This window comes from Anoplolepis gracilipes, unplaced genomic scaffold (genome assembly GCF_047496725.1).
Source record: "Anoplolepis gracilipes unplaced genomic scaffold, ASM4749672v1 Contig23, whole genome shotgun sequence".
In the NCBI taxonomy this organism is placed as follows: domain Eukaryota; kingdom Metazoa; phylum Arthropoda; class Insecta; order Hymenoptera; family Formicidae; genus Anoplolepis; species Anoplolepis gracilipes.
Window position 1 is genome coordinate 223,114 of NW_027328674.1, and position 20,933 is coordinate 244,046.

The window sequence follows — 20,933 nt, forward strand, 5'->3', positions numbered from 1 at the left end:
TGTAAGGCTGCTAAAAATTATTAAAAATCGCGTCCCCACGTGCTTTCTCGAGCGCCGTAAGTGGTTGTCGTACGATGAAATCGATACAAATATTCGGTTACAAATCTATACGACAAAGCGTGAGATAAAATTTTTGCTAAATGAAAACATATACGCCGACAGTACGGATGTTTGCGCTGAAGAATAACGTTTCGCACAGTGGGTGGGTATTATCATGTATATTTGACTATAAATATAAATAATAAATATGTTACGTTCTGTCGGCTCCACGTTTCCCCCCCCCCCTCCACGAAATAAACAATAATCGTCCGATCGGTCACAAAAAACGGGTCGCGCAATAGAAGAGAACCATTACCATTAAATAATGTTTAGACCCATTAAAAACGATATCTAAACAAATACCGGAAGAGATCAATAACGAAATCCTCTAAACAACGAAACAGACAAACACAGCTGCATAATCTTAAGAAAGAAACAAATAATGCCGCTACGCACTGTCGGCTTCACGTTTTTCCTCCCGAAAATGAAGCAATAATCGCCCGACTAATCATAAAAAGGATCGCGCGACGAAAAATATTTTAAAACATTATTTAAAAACGATGTCAAAAGAAACGACCGAAAAGGACCGATAGTGAGATCCTCTAAATGAATAAATCGACAAATACAGCTGCATAATCTTAAGAAAGAAACAAATAACGCCGCTACGCACTGTCGGCTCCACGTCTTTACCTCCTATAAAGATAAAGCAATAATTGCCCGACCAGTCATAAGAGGGCCGCGGAACGAAAAAAATGTTTTAAACATTGAAATCGATGTTCAAAGAAATGACCGAAAAGGATCGATAGAGAGATCCCCTAAATAAATAAATGGAGAGCTGCAAGGGGAAAGTGGGATTATTTTCAAATGGACCCATCAATAAATAATATTATAAATAAAAAAAATAATAACAACGAGGAGGGAAAAAACGCTGGGGAAAGAATCTGGTCGCGGTCCACCTGTCCGTTGCGTTCGGGCGATATATCCGAAGATTCCTCTTCGGTTAGGATGACGCTTAGGCCAACGCGTCCACGTCAGGTTCCCTACAGGAGCAGTGCGAGGTTAGCCTCTGCAACAAACAGAGAACACGTGGTTAGGATGGAGAAGTTGCGCATCACTAGGATTGAAGATGTTAACTTCCAACTCCCCCTCACCCGTCGGAAGGAAACCGAAGGGACGATGGAGAACCCACTTCCAAGCACGAGTGGGATGAGGCATGACCCCCCTCCATCCCCGTTGATGAGTGCGAAGGACAACGAGGTCAGGCCAGCTGCGGAAGATTTTTCTGCACGTGTGCTGGGATACAACCATTCCTGGCTCAAGAAGGAGAGGACTTCCGCTCATGATGAGAATATGGAGGCAGACTCCATAGATGGCGAGGAGATCCGCGATAAGATCGCAGAGGAGAATGACAATATTTCTGTCACCAGTTCGGTGGCAGAAAATATAGTCGAGGAGCAAAAGGAGAAACGGGGCAAAGGCCATCAACCGGTCATCGGCAAACATGTCGGAAGGCGCCAAAAAAAAGAAGGAAGCTCAAAGACGCAGAAAAGAAGAGAAGAGAGATAGAAGGGCGGCAGAGTCGCTGCTTCCGGATCCTTCTAAATCAGCGAGGTGGAAACGTCTCCTCAACGATGAAAAGGAGATGGAAGAGTTGCTCTTGCTGGAATCCACCGAGGTAATTGCGGCGCAACTCATGGAGCATTCCACCATCCTATATAAGGTGGCGGACTGCTCCAACGGAATGAAAGGGTCTCTGGTCAGGAAGGTCAAAGACACTGTAGTCCTGCTGAGAGCAGCTACAACAGTTATGGCCAGACAAATCAGGGAGGGAGAGAACCCTGAGCTTAAAGAATTCCGTAAGGAACTGACAAAGCTCCGGGAGGAAAATGCGGAGTTGAAAAGGGAGGTGCGAACTAGAAAGCTCCTCTTCCTCCCCTTGTATTTTTACCCGCCCCATACTCTTCCTCATCTAGGGACATTACCCAAGAACACAAGAAGGAAGAGGCTGGTGGTGAGGTCGGATGAGGAGGATTATCGGAATCCCACCTCTCCTTGTTTAGCGGGAGGGACTGCCCCCTCTCCCCTTCCTATACAGGGGGAAAAGGATATAAGGGAGGATATGAAGATGGACACAGCAGTCCCCCCGGCAAGGACAGGTCCCGTAAGACAGGCGGGATCGACGATCAAAGGGGGTACCGCGGCCATCGAAGGCCTTCCCTCCGAATCTGCCCGAGGAGCTGAGGGCAAAATATAATGAGCTGATGGACCAAAAGGATGCAGTTCTAGCACTCCTGGATCCCATCGCGAAGCAGATGGAGACGCTAAGGCTCTCTGGAGCGGTGGTTGCTCCAAAAAAGCTTGTTCCGGCTCCGCTTCCTGTCCCGTCTACCGCTGGAGAGGAGGCTAAGGCCTCTAATCCCCGGGGAAGACAAGAGCAGAATCACGTGGGACCCGCTCCCACGGCCCCTGACGCAAAAACGGAGGGACCGCGAGAGGGTGGAAAGAGGAGGAGGAAAGGGGAAAAGGCCCGCGGAGGGCAAGATCCACTGAAAGCGGGACCCCAGCCGCCTCCCAAAAAAAAAGGAAAAGCTGCCTTCTCCAAACCCAAAAGGGGCCGACAAGGCCCTGTCGAAGGGCAGACACAAGCCCTCAAGGGTAAGGCGAAACCCACCGAAAAGACAACACTTTCGCCTCCCCCGCTCACAGGGAAAAAGGAGACATGGTCGGAGGTGGTAGAGCGTAAAGCTCGCAAAAAAACCACCAAAAAAGGTGACAATCGGGCTCCGGCAACCACGAATGTTAAGGCGAAGGCAAAGGAGCCAGGCAATAAACCACAGGGCCCTCAACCTAAGCCTGCGACGTCCAATCCTCCCTCCCAACCAAAAAAGAGGGGAGGGAAAATGGACGTAGGAGAGTCCCCCGTACAACTGCGATGGTGCTTACATGCCCATCCGGCCAATACAAGGAGAATCTGAGACTGGCGATGGACAGTATAGATCTCGCCAGTCTCGAAATTAATGGCCTGAAGGCCAGAAAGGCAGTTACCGGTGTCCAACTATTTGAGGTTGGGGGTCCGGACAACAAAAAAAAGGCGGATGCGTTGGCGAGCCGAATGCGAGAGGTCCTCGCGGATAAAGAGGGGGTGATAAGAGGGGGAACCCCTCGAGCAGAGGGTACCAAGGAAAGGCTCTAAAAAAAAGCCCGAGGATACCCCTCTGCCGAAAGATGATGGGGAGGGTACGCAGATAGAGGCAAAGCCGGAGGAGCTTGATCACCCAAAATAAATGGCGGTCAGGTTCCTCCAAGCTAACCTAAACCACGCCAGTCAGGCACAGAATCTCTTTTATCAGAGCCTGGCTGAGCGTGGCATCGGGCTGGCCATTGTTGCTGAGCCCTATAAGATCTCAGCAAAGCTTACGTGGCTGGGGAATGCAAGAAGCACGGCGGCAATCGAGGTCGGTGCTGCAACAAATAACACCCCCCCTCTCAAATGTATTGGAAAGGGGAACGGATATGTTGCAGCAAAGTGGGGGTCCACAACAATAATTAGTTGCTATGTCCCCCCTAGTTGAAGTCCTGCCCAGTTTGACTCACTCCTTGAACAGGTGGGGGATGTTGTCAGAAACATACTCCCTGCCGATCCACTCATAATAGCTGGAGACTTTAACGTCAAGTCTCCGGCACTGGGTGAGTCGAGGCAGGACACCAGGGGAACTACCCTGGTGAGGTGGGTGAATTCGCTCGGCCTTCACGTTATTAACGAAGGCCGAGTGAGCACATGTGTCTGGCCCCAAGAGGAGTCGATCGTGGATATAACGATCGGCTCCAAGGGGGCAAAGAGGATGGTGCGAGGATGGCGCGTGGTGGGTGACTCGAGAGGGGAAACCTTTTCGGACCACTAATACATTGAATTTGTCCTGGACGCCGTGCATTACTGGGTACATCACCCACCTCGAGGCGGGGACACAGGTAGGTGGACCCTCACAAAGCTGGACCCCAAGAAACTAGAAGAGGCCTTAATGACCATTTTGTGGGGTATCCCGGAGGGAGAGGAAAGGCGGGACATTAACCTGGATGTGGAATGGTTGCGGGGCGTTATGCGCGAAGTCTGCGACGCAGCCATGCCACGCGCCAGGGTCCTCCGCCCACGTCACGCCGTCTATTGGTGGACGGAGGAAATAGCGCAATTAAGGCGCTCCTCTGTCCAGGCGCGACGCACCCTCTTTCGTATTCCCAGAAGAAGAAACCCGGAGATCCGAGAGGAGGCCTTGGCTGCCTATAGGGCCGCAAGATGCGCCCTTAGCGCCACTATCAGGAAGTCCAGGGCCAGTTGTTGGGATGAGCTACTGTCATCCCTCAACACGGACCCATGGGGGCGTCCATACAGAATAGTTCTGAATAAGTATAGGAACTGGACACGCCCCCCGTCACGGAATCCCTGGATACTCCCGTCCTCAGGAATGTTGTGGACACCCTCTTCCCGCTAGTGGTTTAGGAGTCCACACTCAACTGGGGTCCCGGCCTGGGGGGACCTTATGAACTAGAGGAGGACGAGGAGATATCCAGCAACGAACTTCAGCGCGCCGTCAAAAGAATAGGATCAAGAAAAGCTCCTGGCCCTGACGGCGTGCTTGGAAAGATATGAGTCTGGGCACTGGACTTTCTGGGAGAACATCTGAGGTACATATTTAATAAATGCCTCAGACATGGCGCTTTCCCCCAGCAATGGAAGCAGGCTAAATTGGTCCTGCTCCCCAAGGAAGGCAAGGAAGAAGGAACCCCGTCGGCATATAGACCAATATGCCTGCTGGACGAGGTCAGCAAGATCTTTGAGAGGATCATTGCAAAACGACTTGTTCGACATATATCCCGAGAGGGTGGTCTCCACGAGGAGCAATATGGCTTCCGCGAGGGACGTTCGACTGTGGATGCGATTAGTCGTGTTACGTCCCTCACGGAAGAAGCCGTGGAAGGGGGCGGGGTGGCACTTGCGGTATTACTAGATATCGCAAACGCCTTCAACACCCTGCCCTGGGATAGAGTAATGGATGCCTTGTTGCAATACAGGGTCCCTCCCTACCTTGTGGAGATCATCAGACAATATTTCCGGGATAGGAGCCTGGAGTTCGTCACACAAGACGGACTCCAATGCCGACGGGAAATTCGATGCGGGGTTCCGCAGGGGTCAGTCTTAGGACCCCTACTGTGGAATCTCACATACAACCGAGTCCTTTGCCTTCCTCTCCCTCGTGGCTGCCACGCCATCTGCTATGCAGACGACACATTAGTGGTGGCCGCGGGGAGCAGCTGGGGGATACAGCAGCCAAGGCCGAGACAGCGGTGGCAGTTGTGGTACAAAGCATCACTGGTATGGGTCTTAGAGTGGCGGCTCAAAAAACCGAGGCTCTTTACTTTCACAGTAAATCCTCTGGGAAACCGCCAAGGACTCATATCCGGGTGGGAGATACTTCTATCTCGGTGGGGAACCGGCTTAAATATCTCGGTCTCCTACTGGACGGCGAGTGGAAGTTTGGACACCACTTCAATGTCCTTGCCCCAAGGTGAAGCGCTTCTCCACGGCGTTGGGTAGGCTCCTGCCAAACCTTGGGGGACTGGATGGTTGAGTCCGCCGTATATACATGGGCACCGTAAATGCGGTGGCCCTGTATGAATGCCCAATATGGGCGACGGATCTCGTGGCCATGCGTTATGCAAAGGACAAGTTCCGACGCATACAGCGCAGCATGGCCGTGAGGGTGATAAGGGCCTACCGCACGGTGTCCCATGCGGCGGCCACGGTCCTGGCGGGTTCGCCCCCCTTGGAGTTCCTGACCGCAATGTACGCGGAGCGGTATAATTGGGAAAGGGGGCTCAGGAGGGGTCATGGCCCTCTACCAGCCAGGGTCAAGAAGACCATCCGGATCCACGCCCAGCGGTCTATGGTGGAGAGATGGAGTGCCCACCTATCTGACCCGAAGACTGCGGGTTAAAGAACCCGCGTTGAGGCCGTCCGGCCCTGTCTACAAGAATGGTTAGACAGGGCCCGAGGTGAGGTATCCTTTAGGATGACACAGGTGCTCACCGGGCATGGGTGCTTTGGTGAGTACCTGTATCGAATCGGCAAGGAAGGTACCACGGCCTGCCACCATTGTAAGGAGGTGAGAGACACGGCGCGGCACACGCTGGAGAAGTGTCCGGCGTGGGACACGCTGCGCCGTGATCTCTGTTCAGTGGTTGGCAACGACCTCTCGTTGCCAACCATGGTTACGAAGATGTTGGGTGATGAGAGATCCTGGAAGGCGATTGCCTTCTTCTGCGAACAAGTTATGACGCAGAAGGAGGCGGCCGAGCGCATACGCCGACAAGAAGAGGCGGCGGCAGAAGCGGCGATTGCGGCCGCTGCAGCGGCTGTTGTAGATGACAGCAGCGAGGAGAAACAGGAGAAGGAGAGTGACTCCGATGGGAGCTTGGGTCCCTCCTTGCATCGGCTACCCCCACTGACAATGAAGCTAAGGCCTTGACGAGCAATTGAGGGGGGACAATCCAGTCGCCCTCTCCTCAAAGGAGAAGATGACATTAGAGGGGGGCATGGTTGGGGATTGGATGTCTCCACCAAGTGCTCCCCTCCCCCTTATTAGCCCATCCCCCTTATTAAATTAAATGTAACTCATTTAAATCTTAACTATTCTACATTTTGATTTGAATTATAATTATAATTAAATTTTTAAATTATTAATCTTTTAATATAATTTTTCAACAACAATATATAAAAATTAAATTAAGTAATTCTATTCGTGGATTATCAAATTAATCAACAAGTTCCTCTAAATCATAAAATACCGCCAAATTTTTTATTTTTAATGATTAACATTTAATATTTAATTATATTTTATTTTCATTTAAATAATAGGGTATCTAATCCTAATTTATTATATAAATTTTTTTAATTTTATTATTAATTTAAATAAAATTATTTAACTTTTAATATCTATTCATATTTCACCATAAAAAAATAAATTAGTTAAATATATTTATTTATTTATATATTTTATATTTATATATAATTATTTAAATTTATTTTTATTTAAAGTATAAACCGCAATTGCTGGCACTTTATTTATTAATAATAAATTATAATTTTCTATTATAAATTTTTATTTAATTAATTATTATAAATACTAATTTATATATTATTAAATTATTTAAATTTTATATAATTTTTTAAAATTTTATTTATACTTTAAATTATAAAATAAATTAAAAAAAAAAATTAATTTTGTAATTATATTTATTAATTATTAAAAACAAATTATGAAAATAATTTAAATTTAAATTTAATATGAATATAAAATTTAATTTATAATATACATAAAAAAAAAATTAAATAATATTCCCCCCCCCCTTTTTTATATTATTATCATTATTATTAATTATTAATAATTATTTAAATATATTAAAATATTTTATTAATAAATAATTTTTTTTTTCTATATTTTAGGTTTTTAATATTTTAAATTAAAAATAATGATTAATAAGTTTTAATTAATTAATATTAAATAATTAATGTTAATTAAATATTTTAAATATATATAATTAATTATATATTTATAAAAATAATTAAAATATTTTATTAACATTAAATAATAATTATTAAATAATATTAATGTATATATAAATAAAAACTTAAATTTTTAATTTTTTTTACTTTCTATAAAATACTCTCCTTAAATTTATATAAATAAGATTTTTAATTATTATTAATTATTTTATTTATAGATAAGTTTTTTAATTTTAATTTTAATAATATATTTTTTTTTATAAATACATATAATTAAAATAGTCAATTATTAAATTTAAATAAAATTACTCTCTCCCTCTGAATTTTATTTTAACTAATTATTCTTTTTTAATTCTATAATACCTAATTATTTTAAAAAAATCAATTTTTATAATAATTTTATTTATAATATTTTATTATTTAATTTATTAATTAATCTTTATAACTACTTTAATTTTAATAAATTCTTTTATTATTTTTACTAATACAAATTTAATTTAAATTATTTATTTAAATTTACTTATAACCTTTTTTTAAATTAAATTTACTTATCATATTTAATTTTAACTAATGATTAATAGTCAATTTTCAAAAATATTATACTAATTTATATTTATTTAATTAAAGTAAGAAAGCTAATTCTCTAAGCTTTTAGGTTCATACCCTAAATATAGAAATTTTATCTTTCTCTTATTTAATTAATTATTTTTGCTATTTAAATTTTATTAATAACTAAAAATTTATTTAATGATATGCCTGATAAAAGGATTATTTTGATAGAATAAATCATACATAATTTATATATGTTTTCATTTAAATTAATTTTTTTATATTTAATAGATTTAAACTATCTCAAAAAATTTCAAAAATTTTTATGCTTCATAATACATTAAAATATAATATTAATATTCAATATTTATTCAAAGTTTAATACAACTAAAAAATTAATTTTATTTATATGCATCATAATTTATTCATAAAATTTTTTTTATTGTCTTATTTAATTTATTTTTCTTTTATTTCTTTATTTTTATACGATTTATTAATAATTTGATTTATTATGGAAATTAATAATTTTTTATTCATTTGTTTTTTATCAATTAAATTAAAAAATAAAAAAATTATTTTTTTATATTATCTCATTCAAGCTTTAGCTTCCTTAATAATAATGTTAACTTTAATTATTAATAATTTTATATATATACAAATAAATTTTATTATAATCAATTTTTTTATCTCTATTATAATTAAATTAGGGATCCCCCCATTTCATTCATGAATCCCTTCTGTTGCTATTTTTTTAGATTGATATTCATTATTTATTTTTTTAACAATTCAAAAAATTATTCCTTTATACATAATTTCACTTATTAACTCTCCAATTTTTTTACTATATTTTATAATTTTAACATCTGCATTTATCTCCGCCTTTAAAATAATTAATTCAATAAATTTTAAAATTTTATTAAGATTTTCTTCAATTAACCTAATGTTTTTTTCAATTAACCGGATGAATATTAATTTTAATTTATTTTAAAACCCTAATCTGATTTTCATATTTAATATTCTATACACTTATCCCATTAATTATTATTATAATTTTTATATATTTTAAAATTTCATTTAGATTTTCTTTAAGTAATAACTTTCCTTCAATTAATTTTAATTTAATTTGTTTGTTATTAATTTTTAATTTAGCCAGAATTCCCCCACTAACGTTTTTTATTTTTAAATGAACTATAGTCTATATTTTTTTATTAAATTCAAATTTTTACTTTATTTTTATTTTAATGATTTTAAATTCTTTCATTTTAATTTATGTTTATATTAATTTAATAAATCTAATAATATATTTTTATTCAATTAAAATTAAGCTTTTTAATAAACCAATATACATATATAAATTTTCTTACTCATATAGATTATTTATTTTTTTCATGATTTTAAGCTTAATCTTTTCATTAATTATAATTTCAATTTAGTTTGTATACAATTTTTTAAAATTAGATATATAATTTTCACCCCACTTAATCAATAAATTTTAAATATTAAGATTTTAAGTTAAATTTATAAACTTTAAACCTTCAAAGTTTACACAATAAAATTTTTAAAAATTTTTAAATTTTAAAAATTCTAATATTTTAATTTTTTATTAAAAATTTCTTTAAATTTGCAATTTAATATTCTTATTAGTTAAACTATAAAATATATAAAAAATTTTTATTTTTATAACACATTTAATGTAATATCAGAAAATTAAAATTTTCTTAAATAAATTTACAATTTATTACTTAAATCAGACATGATATCTATTATTATCTCACTTAAACTTAGTAAATAATTTTATTATCAATAAAAATATACTATGAATAAGTGACTTTATTCAACTAATCACAAAGATATTGGCATTCTATATTTTTTATTTGCAATTTGGGCTGGGATAATCGGATCTTCTATAAGAATAATTATTCGTTTAAAATTAGGATCATCTAATGCACTAATTAATAATGATCAAATTTATAATTCAATAGTTACTAGACACGCATTTATTATAATTTTCTTTATAGTTATGCCATTTATAATTGGGGGATTTGGAAATTTTCTTGTCCCTCTAATACTTGGTTCACCTGATATAGCCTACCCTCGAATAAATAATATAAGTTTTTGACTTCTACCCCCCTCACTCTCTCTACTTTTATTAAGTAATTTTATTAATGATGGAACTGGGACTGGATGAACAATTTATCCCCCTTTAGCCTCTAATACATTTCACAATGGTCCTTCAGTAGATTTAACAATTTTTTCTCTTCATATTGCCGGAATATCTTCTATTCTAGGGGCTATTAATTTTATTTCTACAATCTTAAATATACATCATAAAAATCTCGCAATTGATAAAATACCCCTTCTAGTTTGATCAATTCTCATTACAGCAATTCTCTTACTTTTATCCCTCCCAATTTTAGCCGGAGCAATCACAATACTTTTAACAGACCGAAATTTAAATACTTCATTTTTTGATCCGTCAGGAGGGGGTGATCCTATTCTTTATCAACATTTATTTTGATTCTTTGGTCACCCCGAAGTTTATATTCTTATTCTCCCAGGATTTGGGCTAATTTCCCATATTATCATAAATGAGAGAGGAAAAAAAGAAACCTTTGGTGCCTTAGGAATAATCTATGCTCTTATAGCAATTGGATTTTTAGGCTTTATTGTTTGGGCTCATCATATATTTACTATTGGGCTAGATGTTGATACCCGAGCCTATTTCACTTCAGCAACAATAATTATTGCAATTCCAACAGGAATTAAAATCTTCAGTTGAATTACAACACTTCATGGTACAAAAATTAATTATAATTCCTCTCTTTGATGGGCTATAGGATTTATTTTTTTATTCACAATGGGGGGATTAACTGGAATTATACTATCCAATTCCTCAATTGATATTATTCTTCATGATACATATTATGTTGTTGCCTACTTTCATTATGTTCTTTCTATAGGAGCTGTATTTGCCATTATTGCAAGATTTATTCATTGATTCCCTCTTATTACAGGATATTCTTTAAATAATTACTTTTTAAATATTCAATTTATCTCAATATTTGTTGGTGTAAATTTAACATTCTTCCCACAACATTTTTTAGGGCTGAGAGGCATACCTCGACGATACTCAGATTATCCAGACACCTACCTCTCATGAAATATTATTTCTTCAATTGGTTCATTAATTTCTATCATCAGATTAATTTTTTTAATATATTTAATTTGAGAATCCCTATCATCTAAACGTCTTGTCTTAAATATATTCTATCTTAATCCTTCATTAGAATGACTAAGAAAATTACCACCTGTTAATCACAGATATAATGAAATTCCTTCAATTTAATTAAAAATTATCAACTTTAAAAAATTTTAATATGGCAGATTAGTGCAATAGATTTAAACTCTATATATAAAGATAAATTCTTTTATTAAAAATAAATACTTGAATAATTTCCCTTCAAAATTCTAATTCACCTACATATGATATAATAATTTTTTTTCATGATTTTACTATAATAATTTTAATTTTCATTACTTTATTAATTCTTTTTATTATAATTTCAATAATTAATAATAAATTTACTGACCGATTTATACTTCAAGGCCACACTATTGAATTAATTTGAACTATTTTTCCAATATTTATTTTAATTTTTATTGCCATCCCATCAATTAAAATTTTATATTTAACTGATGAGATATTTAATAATAAAATTACCCTGAAATCTATGGGACATCAATGATATTGAAGGTATGAACTTTCAGATTTTTTAAATATTGAATTTGATTTATTTATAATTCCTACTAATGAATTAAACCCCAATGAATTTCGTCTATTAGACGTAAATAATCGTTGTATTCTTCCATATAATTATCCCATTCGTGTTTTAACTACATCTATAGATGTAATTCACGCTTGAACAGTCCCATCTTTAGGAATTAAAATAGATTCTACACCCGGACGACTAAATCAATCAATGTTAATTATAAACCGACCAGGTCTTTTTTTTGGCCAATGTTCTGAAATTTGTGGTATAAATCATACATTTATACTCATTGTTATTGAATCAACAAACTTTCCTAACTTCAAAGACTGACTTCTTACCTTTTAACTAATTTTTTTTATTTTAATTGAATAATTAATAAATATAAAATATAATTTTTACATTCATTAAATGACTGAAAGTAAGTTTTGACTTTTTAAGTCAAATTATAATAGATCTAACACCCTATTTTTAATGTAAAGAATTAGTTTAATATTAAAAAACATTAAATTGTCAATTTAAAAATATTTTCACCCCCACAAAAATATTCTTTTATACCACACATAATACCGATAATATGAGCAATAATGTTAATTTTATCTATATTTTCACTTTTTATGATTTTAAGCATTATTTATTTTTATCCTATCAACTTAAAAATTAATTATTATAATAATATAATTTTAACAAATCCTAAAAAATGAATTTGAAAATGATAATAAATTTATTTTCTATTTTTGACCCCTCAACTAGAATTAATTTTTCTCTAAATTGATTAAGAACTTTAATTATTTTTCTTATTTTTTCATATCAATATTGACTTATCCCCTCTCGTTTACATATATTTTTTAATTTTTTATTAAATTTTCTAATAAAAGAATTTAAAATTTTAATTAATTATTCCTATTCTAATTTAATTATTTTTATTAGTTTATTTTTATTTATTATTGTAAATAATTTCATAGGCTTATTCCCCTATATCTTTACATCTTCTAGTCACTTAAGTTTTTGTCTTTCTTTATCTTTATCCCTGTGAATTTCTATAATGTTATTTAGAATTTTAAATTACACTAATGATTTCTTTTCTCATCTTACCCCTCAAGGAACTCCCTTCATTCTAATACCATTTATAGTCATTATTGAATCAATCAGTCTGATTATCCGGCCTCTCACGTTGGCAATTCGTCTGACAGCAAATATAATTGCAGGACATTTACTTTTATCATTATTAGGATCTTTCTGGGCAAATTATTAATAATTTCTTAATTTTTTTAATTATAATCTCCTCTCAACTTTTATTATTTATTCTTGAATTATCTGTATCAATTATTCAGGCCTATGTGTTTTCCATTCTTTCTACATTATATAGAAGAGAAATTTAATTAATTTTTACTATTTCAAATAAATAAATAATAAATAATTATAATCAAATTTTATAGTATTATCATTATGACAAAATTACATCAAAATCATTCATTTCATTTAGTATCAATTAGACCTTGGCCTATTATTATTTCTTTCAGATTATTTAATAACTTAATTTCAATAATTATATGATTTCATAAATTAAATTATCTAATTATAATTTCTATTCCTTGCACATTATTATGCATATATCAATGATGACGAGATGTAACACGAGAATCAACATTTCAAGGATCTCATACAATTAATGTATATATTGGCCTTCGCTTAGGGATAATTTTATTTATTATTTCAGAAATTTTCTTTTTTATTTCCTTTTTCTGAGCTTATTTTCATTCTGCTTTAGCCCCTTCCATAGAAATTGGTCAATTATGACCCCCCTTAGGCATTAAACCATTCAATCCATTTGATATCCCTCTAATAAATACTATTATTCTTTTATCCTCTGGGATAACAGTAACTTGAACGCATCATTCTATCTTAAATAAAAACTTTAATGAAAGATATCAAAGCCTCTTATTAACAATTATACTTGGGATTTATTTTACCTCCCTTCAAATAATTGAATATTTCGAGTCACCTTTTTCAATTGCTGACTCTATTTATGGGTCAACCTTTTTTCTAGCTACAGGCTTTCACGGAATTCATGTAATTATTGGGACGCTATTTCTTTCAATTTGTTTGCTTCGCATAAATTTTCTTCATTTCAGAAAATCTCACCATTTTGGTTTTGAGGCAGCAGCCTGATACTGACATTTTGTAGATGTTGTTTGATTATTTTTATATATTTCTATTTATTGATGAAGATACTAAAATATTACTTAATTTAAATTAATTTATTATTTTATAAATTTATATAGTATATTCATATTACATTTAATTTCCAATTAAAAAAATTAAAAAAATTTTAATATAAATAATTTTAACTTTTATTTATATAATTACATTTTTTATTATTCTATCAACTCTAATTTTATTAATTAATTTACTTATCTCATCTAAATCATTAGCAAATCGAGAAAAAATCTCACCATTTGAATGTGGATTTGATCCTCTATCTAATTCTCGTCTCCCATTTAGAATTCAATTTTTTTTAATTAGTTTAATCTTTTTAATTTTTGACATTGAAATTACTCTCTTAATCCCATTAATTTACATATATTTTATAAATAAAATTATTATTTTTTCCTCATTATTGTTCATTTTCATTCTAATTTCTGGCCTAATCATTGAATATTTAGAAAAATCAATTGACTGAAAAACTAATTAAAATTTATAATTTTTTTACATTTATAAATTTATTTTTTATTCTTGATAAATTTTATTCAGGATTTTAGTTAAACATAAATAACATTTAAATTGCAATTAAAAATTAAATATCTTAATATTTAAATCTTAATTTTCTTTTAAAGTAAATATTTACATTTAATTTCGACCTAAAAATTTGATTAATTTCAATTAATCTAAAAGAACCACATCGAATAAAATTTATTTTTTGAAATAATAATATTTTTGAGCTTCTAACTCAACATTCAATGAAAGGTTTCATTTTATTTCATAAATTTAATAAATATCTAATTAAAAATTATTAACTAAAACCAAAAAAGAGGTAAATTATTGTTAATAATTATATTGAATCTATAAAAAAATTCTAGTTAATTTTTCTTTTTTATTCATTTATATAGTTTAATTAATAAAAACCTTATATTTTCATTATAAAAATAATAAATTTTTCTTTATTTATAAATAAATTATTTAAAAATAAAATCTTATTATCTTAATATCTTCAATATTATGCTTTACGAAATTTAAGCTATTTAAATATAAATTACTTTAAAAATTAATTAACTAATAAAAAAAATAATTAATAAAATTAATACTGAAATTAAAAATAAATATATAAATTTTAAATAATTTTATCTTAATTACTAATCTATTTATTATCCTATAAATAATTTTCTTTCCCATAAATTCAATCCATATCTTATCTATCCTATAGGTGTTTAATCTACAAATTATAATAGGACTATAAATTCATATATATATATAATTTATAAATCATATAGATCTAAAAAAATAACTAAATATTAATATATTAATTAAATTTTTTATAGACATAATCAACCTTAATAATACTCCCACAAATAATAATAACATTGTAGTTATTTTTACATTTACATTCATATATAAAAAGTAATTATCAAAAAAAAATATTCACATTAATATAGATCCTCTAATTAACCTTAAGATTAATAAAACAAACATCGATAAATTCATTAATTTATCTTCTTTATAATAATAAAATCTTGAATTTTTAAATGAGCCAAAATAAATATAATAAATCAATCGTAAAGAATATGACACAGTAAGAGAAATTGATAAAGTAATTATTATTAATAAAAAAATATTAATATTATTTAAATAGATAATTTCTATAATTAAATCTTTAGAATAAAATCCGGCTAAAAAAGGAATTCCTATTAATGCTAATCTAGAAATATAAAATCTTATTATAGTAAATGGAATAAACTCATTTAAATTACCACATAATCGAATATCCTGATTATTATTCATTAAATGAATTATAACTCCTGCACACATAAATAATAATGACTTAAAAATTGCATGAGTCAATAGATGAAAAAAGGCTAAAAAATTAAATCTTAAACTTAAAATTATTATCATTAACCCTAATTGACTTAAAGTAGATAAAGCAATAATTTTTTTTAAATCATTTTCAAAATTTGCCATCAACCCAGCTATAAATATAGTAAAAATTGAAATATATAATATAATTTTCTCAATGCCCCTATTCATTAAATATTTATTAAAACGAATTATTAGATAAACCCCTGCAGTAACCAAAGTTGATGAATGAACCAAGGCTGATACTGGGGTCGGGGCGGCCATAGCTATTGGTAATGAAACAGAAAAAGGAATCTGAGCACTTTTTGTAGCTGCTGCTAAAACAATTATTCTTAAAATTAACTTATAATTTTCCATAAAACTTAAATTCCAACTTCAAAATGTAAATATTAATCCAATTCTTATTAATAACCCAATATCTCCCACTCGATTGCATAAGACTGTCACTATCCCAGAATTATATGATAAATAATTCTGATAATAAATCACTAAACAATAAGAAGTTAATTCTAACCCATCTCACCCAAATAAAATTCTAATTAAATTAGGGCTAATAATCATTAAAATTATTGATAAAACAAATATAATTACTAACTTAATAAACCGATCAATAAATATGTCATCGTCTATATAAATTATTCTATGTAATATAATTATTGAAGAAATTAATATAACTACCCCAATGAACAATGAGACTCAATCAAATAAAATATAAAATTCTACATTAATTGAATTAAAATTAAAAAATAATCATTCCATTATATATCTTAAATTTATTAAATTTAAATATAATCTTATAAAAAAAAATAACATAAAAATAATTATTATAAAAAATGAATAAATTTATAATAATCTAAGATAAATTTTTTTTATATCACTAATTTCACAAATTAATATTTTATTTTAAACTACTTAAATAATGACATTATAATAAAATAAATAAATAATAAACATTACTTATTTATTAATAATTAATATTATCTATATTGACTAATATAACAAAACTAAATTCTATTTAAAAAAATTAATGTATTAAACTTAAATTTAAAATTATTAAAATTAAAGGAATTAAATGAATCAAAATAATCATATAATCTTTTATATAAATAAATTGTTGAAAATTTTTCTTCAAAATAATTAAATCCATGCTGAATATATGAATATAAATATAATGAATAAGCACTCCTAAAAAAACAAATCATTATTATATAAATAATAACAGATATCTCTCATCTAATTAAAACTCTAATTATAAAAATCTCTCTAAAAAAATTTAAAGAAAAAGGAAAAGAAAAGTTAGCAGCACATAATAAAAATCATCAAATTCTTAAAGACGGAAAAATATTTAATATTCCTTTATTAAAAAAAATCAACCGACTCCCTGATCGCTCATAATATAAATTCACTATAAAAAATAAACCTGATGAACATAGGCCATGAGAAATTATTAAAATATAAGCACTAATAAATCCTAATTTTATTATTGTTAATATTGAACATATTATTACATTTATATGTACAACAGAAGAATAAACCACCAAACTTTTTATATCAATTTCAACTAAACATAAAATACCAATAAACAACCTTCCTACAATCCCAACTCTAAAAATTACATACCTATACTTATTCCTTTGAAAAATAAATATTATAATAAAACGTAATAAACCATACCCCCCTAATTTCAATAAAACAGCAGCTAAAATTATTGACCCATAAACAGGCGCTTCAACATGGGCCTTAGGCAACCAAACATGAAAAATAAAAATTGGTAGCTTAATAAAAAATGCTATAAAATAAACTAAATAATCTCAAAATCCTATATTAATTATTATATTTTTTATCAATAAATTAAAATCAAATGTTATATTATGCTTATAAATTTCAAATAAATAAATTAATAAAGGCAAAGAAATAAATATTGTATATATTAATAAATAATAAGATGCAGAGGTTCGTTCAAAATTTAACCCTCAATAAATAATGACAATAAACATAGGAATTAATCTTAACTCACAAACATTAAATAAAATAATATTAAATTTATAGAAGAAAAATAAATAATTAAAATTAATAATATAATTTCAAATATTAACAATTTTTTCTCATAATTTATTTTAATTAGCCTACCACTCCTCTCCTCCAACTGAATAACTATTTTTATTAAAGCTAAAATTCAAAACCTTAAAGCTAATAAAAAAAATGAATAAAAATCAAACCCTATAAATATTCTCACCCTAATTCAAATATCATCTTTAAATATAAATTTAAATAAAAATAAAAATCTAAAAATAAAACATGAATTATAAAAAAATATAATTTTTTTATTTTTTATTAATAAAATTATAAATATAAAAAAAAAATAAAAATTTTATCATATTAATTCAAAAAAAATAAATAATAGAATAATTTAATTATACCATAGTGGTCCGGCCGCGTACACGGTCGTGCGGGCCGTGCCGTTTGACCAGACCGGGGCGACATCCCTTTTAGCCCTAAACTCGCCCGGACCAGACACCTCTTTGGCATCCCCCGGGTGACACCCCTGGCTCACACTCTTGCCTCCGGTGTCCACCCTCGAAGGGTAGCCATTCGCGTGCGTCTTTCGGTTATTATAGTGGCCAAGACAAATCACCACTAGGCGGACTCCTGTATTGGCGGTCCGGCCGCGCTTCATGGGTCCCCACCTTGACGAGAAGCTTCCGCAGGGCCCTGGTTTCGCAGAACCCCTTCTGGGTTCCACTACTAACAGGTTCCCGCTTCCAGTTCCCGATCCAGCAGAGCCCTTCCCCTTGGACGAGTTCCCAGGGAAGGAGTCGAGACACGTACTAGCCCCAACGGCACTTGGCTCGGAGGGGTCTTCGGTGCAACGACGCCCCAATCAACGCGAACCGGTTTCCCCCGGTCAGGCACCAGCCATTTCACAGGATGTTATCGCATTGTCGATCAACATCCTGCCCCGAACGTCTCCGTGTTTTGTACAGGGGGTAAGCGCACCCCAGCTCGAACCGTGTGTAGCATCGGGACGGTAGTGTCCTTCAACCCACATCGGGCTTCCTGACCCGTGTCCCCGCCTCCGCGTTTTTATACGAGGGGGAAGGCGGACCCCTGTGCGTACCGTGTATAGCATCGGGACTGCGGTCCTTCAACCTACATCGGGCGTCCTGTCAACCGATCCGTCTTTCGAGTTTCCTATACAGAGGAAAGAGGACCCCTGTTGCGGTGTTTGGTGACTTTGGGACTCGGATCCAGCCGAAAATCCCTCCATCACCCACCACCAAGACCCGAATCAGAGATGAGCGACCCCCTGACACCTCGCCCTGCTGTCAAGCCAACAGGTCGAGGTCCTACCCGAACCCTGCATCGTAGGGTGGCGACTACCCTACAACGACCAAAGCGATGCCGGCCAAACCCGCCGTCCCCGAAGAGCCGGAGGATCCCCCGACACCGAGATGGCCCGGAAGCGCGACCGTCCCAGGAGGCTCGTCGGCACCCGTAGATCCGCCTCCCTCCAAGAAGCCGCGCCCCGACCGCTCGCTTCCCGTCTTGTTGGGATTTGCGACGCGTAAGCCTCACTTCAGGATCGGCACCCGGGGAGCCCGATCAGCATCGGTTGCCTCTCCATCCGATCGGCTCTTCTGAAAAGGACTCCTCCGGAAGGGAGGACACTCTTCAGGCGGGCACGCTAAGGCCCTCGCGTAGTGTCTTTGTTACTCCTCAACCCCCGCCCAGCCACGCTCCGGCTTAAGGGCTTTCGCCCCCGGCGTACTATGTGGCGTTCACCATCATTTCCGCCGCGACCGTCGCGTCTGTAGCAGGAACCGATTCGTACGCGTCCGACACCCAGGTATGCATGCCGGTGCTATGCATCCTGCCCGAGCCCGGGTCCAAGAGGAAATCCGGCTAAAGATGCGCTTTTAGCTATCTCTCCACTCCGGTTTCCCGGGCTTCAGGACAGAGCCTCCCCACCATGTCAAGGTGACGCATCATCGGGAAGGAGTAGGGAGGTAACCTAACCTAACCTAACCTAACCTAACCTAACCTTTTTTTTTTTTTGTTACGAGGGGGAAATGCCTTTACGCATCCCCGGCCTGGTATTGGTTGGCCGGGGTATGTGGGACTCGCCGGCGCTATAGAGGAAGCACCGGAATACCCACTAAAACCCTCCCTGGGTATCCTTCCCAGACGGTTTATGCAGAAAGGAGGGCCTCGCCATCGGCACTTTCCCTCCTCCTGCCCGTCTCGTACACACACACGCTTGGACCTGAGTCCAACGAGCACTCGCAGGAGCGTCCCTTCCCTATTACGACCCCGGGATACCAACCGGGGTCTTCTCCTTCCCAGATTGCAGTAGACGGAGGTGGAATGTCCGTTTCCTACCCCACTTCCGGCTCTGCGTCTCTCCCACACCAGAGACGTAATGGGGGGGGGATAATCGTGTCCCCCCCTTTATCGTCATTTTCGTCCTACTTCCTTGTCCACCCCACTGCCTGCTCCGGCCCCCTGGTCCGACCGCCCACTTACTAGTGGGGGTCGGCTTCCAAGGGTGGGGGTCTGCTGTTGGGGGTTCTCGCCCGAATTCCCGGGAGAGGGAGGAGGGGTCTTATCTTCCCTCCCCCGGCGTCTCTCTCGTCCTTCTCTCTCTCTTTCTCGCTCCGCCTCTTTCTTTGTGCTGAAGACTACTCCACAGAAAGAGGCCACCGCCCTCCATTTATCCTCCCCTTCTACCATAGCCTTCACTATGGCTACGAGGGAGAGATCCTCTCCCACGGCCGTGGACAATTCCGCCCGGCTTTCCACCCACGCAGGACACACCTCCAGGGTGTGCTGCGCTGAGTCCAGGGGGTCGGTGCAGTGGTGGCACTTGCCCGTAGTCTCCTACCCAATACGGTCCAGATATTCGCCGAAGCAGCCGTGCCCCGTGAACACCTGAGTCATACGGAAGGTCA

At 34.6% G+C, this 20,933-nt stretch overlaps 2 protein-coding genes and 3 pseudogenes across 2 annotated transcripts; 4 read left to right on the forward strand and 1 right to left on the reverse strand.

Annotated features, from left to right (window-relative positions):
* The first annotated feature begins 4,058 nt into the window (after positions 1-4,058).
* LOC140675928 (uncharacterized) lies at positions 4,059-5,604 on the forward strand. The gene is made up of 3 exons (XM_072910527.1): positions 4,059-4,441; positions 4,744-5,080; positions 5,155-5,604. Exons 1-3 carry the CDS (start codon positions 4,059-4,061, stop codon positions 5,602-5,604), a joined length of 1,170 nt encoding a protein of 389 aa, XP_072766628.1.
* A 74-nt stretch (positions 5,605-5,678) lies between these two features.
* On the forward strand, positions 5,679-6,029 carry LOC140675929 (uncharacterized). Its single transcript, XM_072910528.1, has one exon. It carries the CDS (start codon positions 5,679-5,681, stop codon positions 6,027-6,029), a length of 351 nt encoding a protein of 116 aa, XP_072766629.1.
* Positions 6,030-9,986: 3,957 nt separating this feature from the next.
* LOC140675930 (cytochrome c oxidase subunit 1-like) lies at positions 9,987-10,777 on the forward strand (annotated as a pseudogene).
* A 2,585-nt stretch (positions 10,778-13,362) lies between these two features.
* On the forward strand, positions 13,363-14,163 carry LOC140675931 (cytochrome c oxidase subunit 3-like; annotated as a pseudogene).
* A 1,233-nt stretch (positions 14,164-15,396) lies between these two features.
* LOC140675888 (NADH-ubiquinone oxidoreductase chain 5-like) lies at positions 15,397-16,713 on the reverse strand (annotated as a pseudogene).
* Between the last annotated feature and the right edge of the window lie 4,220 nt (positions 16,714-20,933).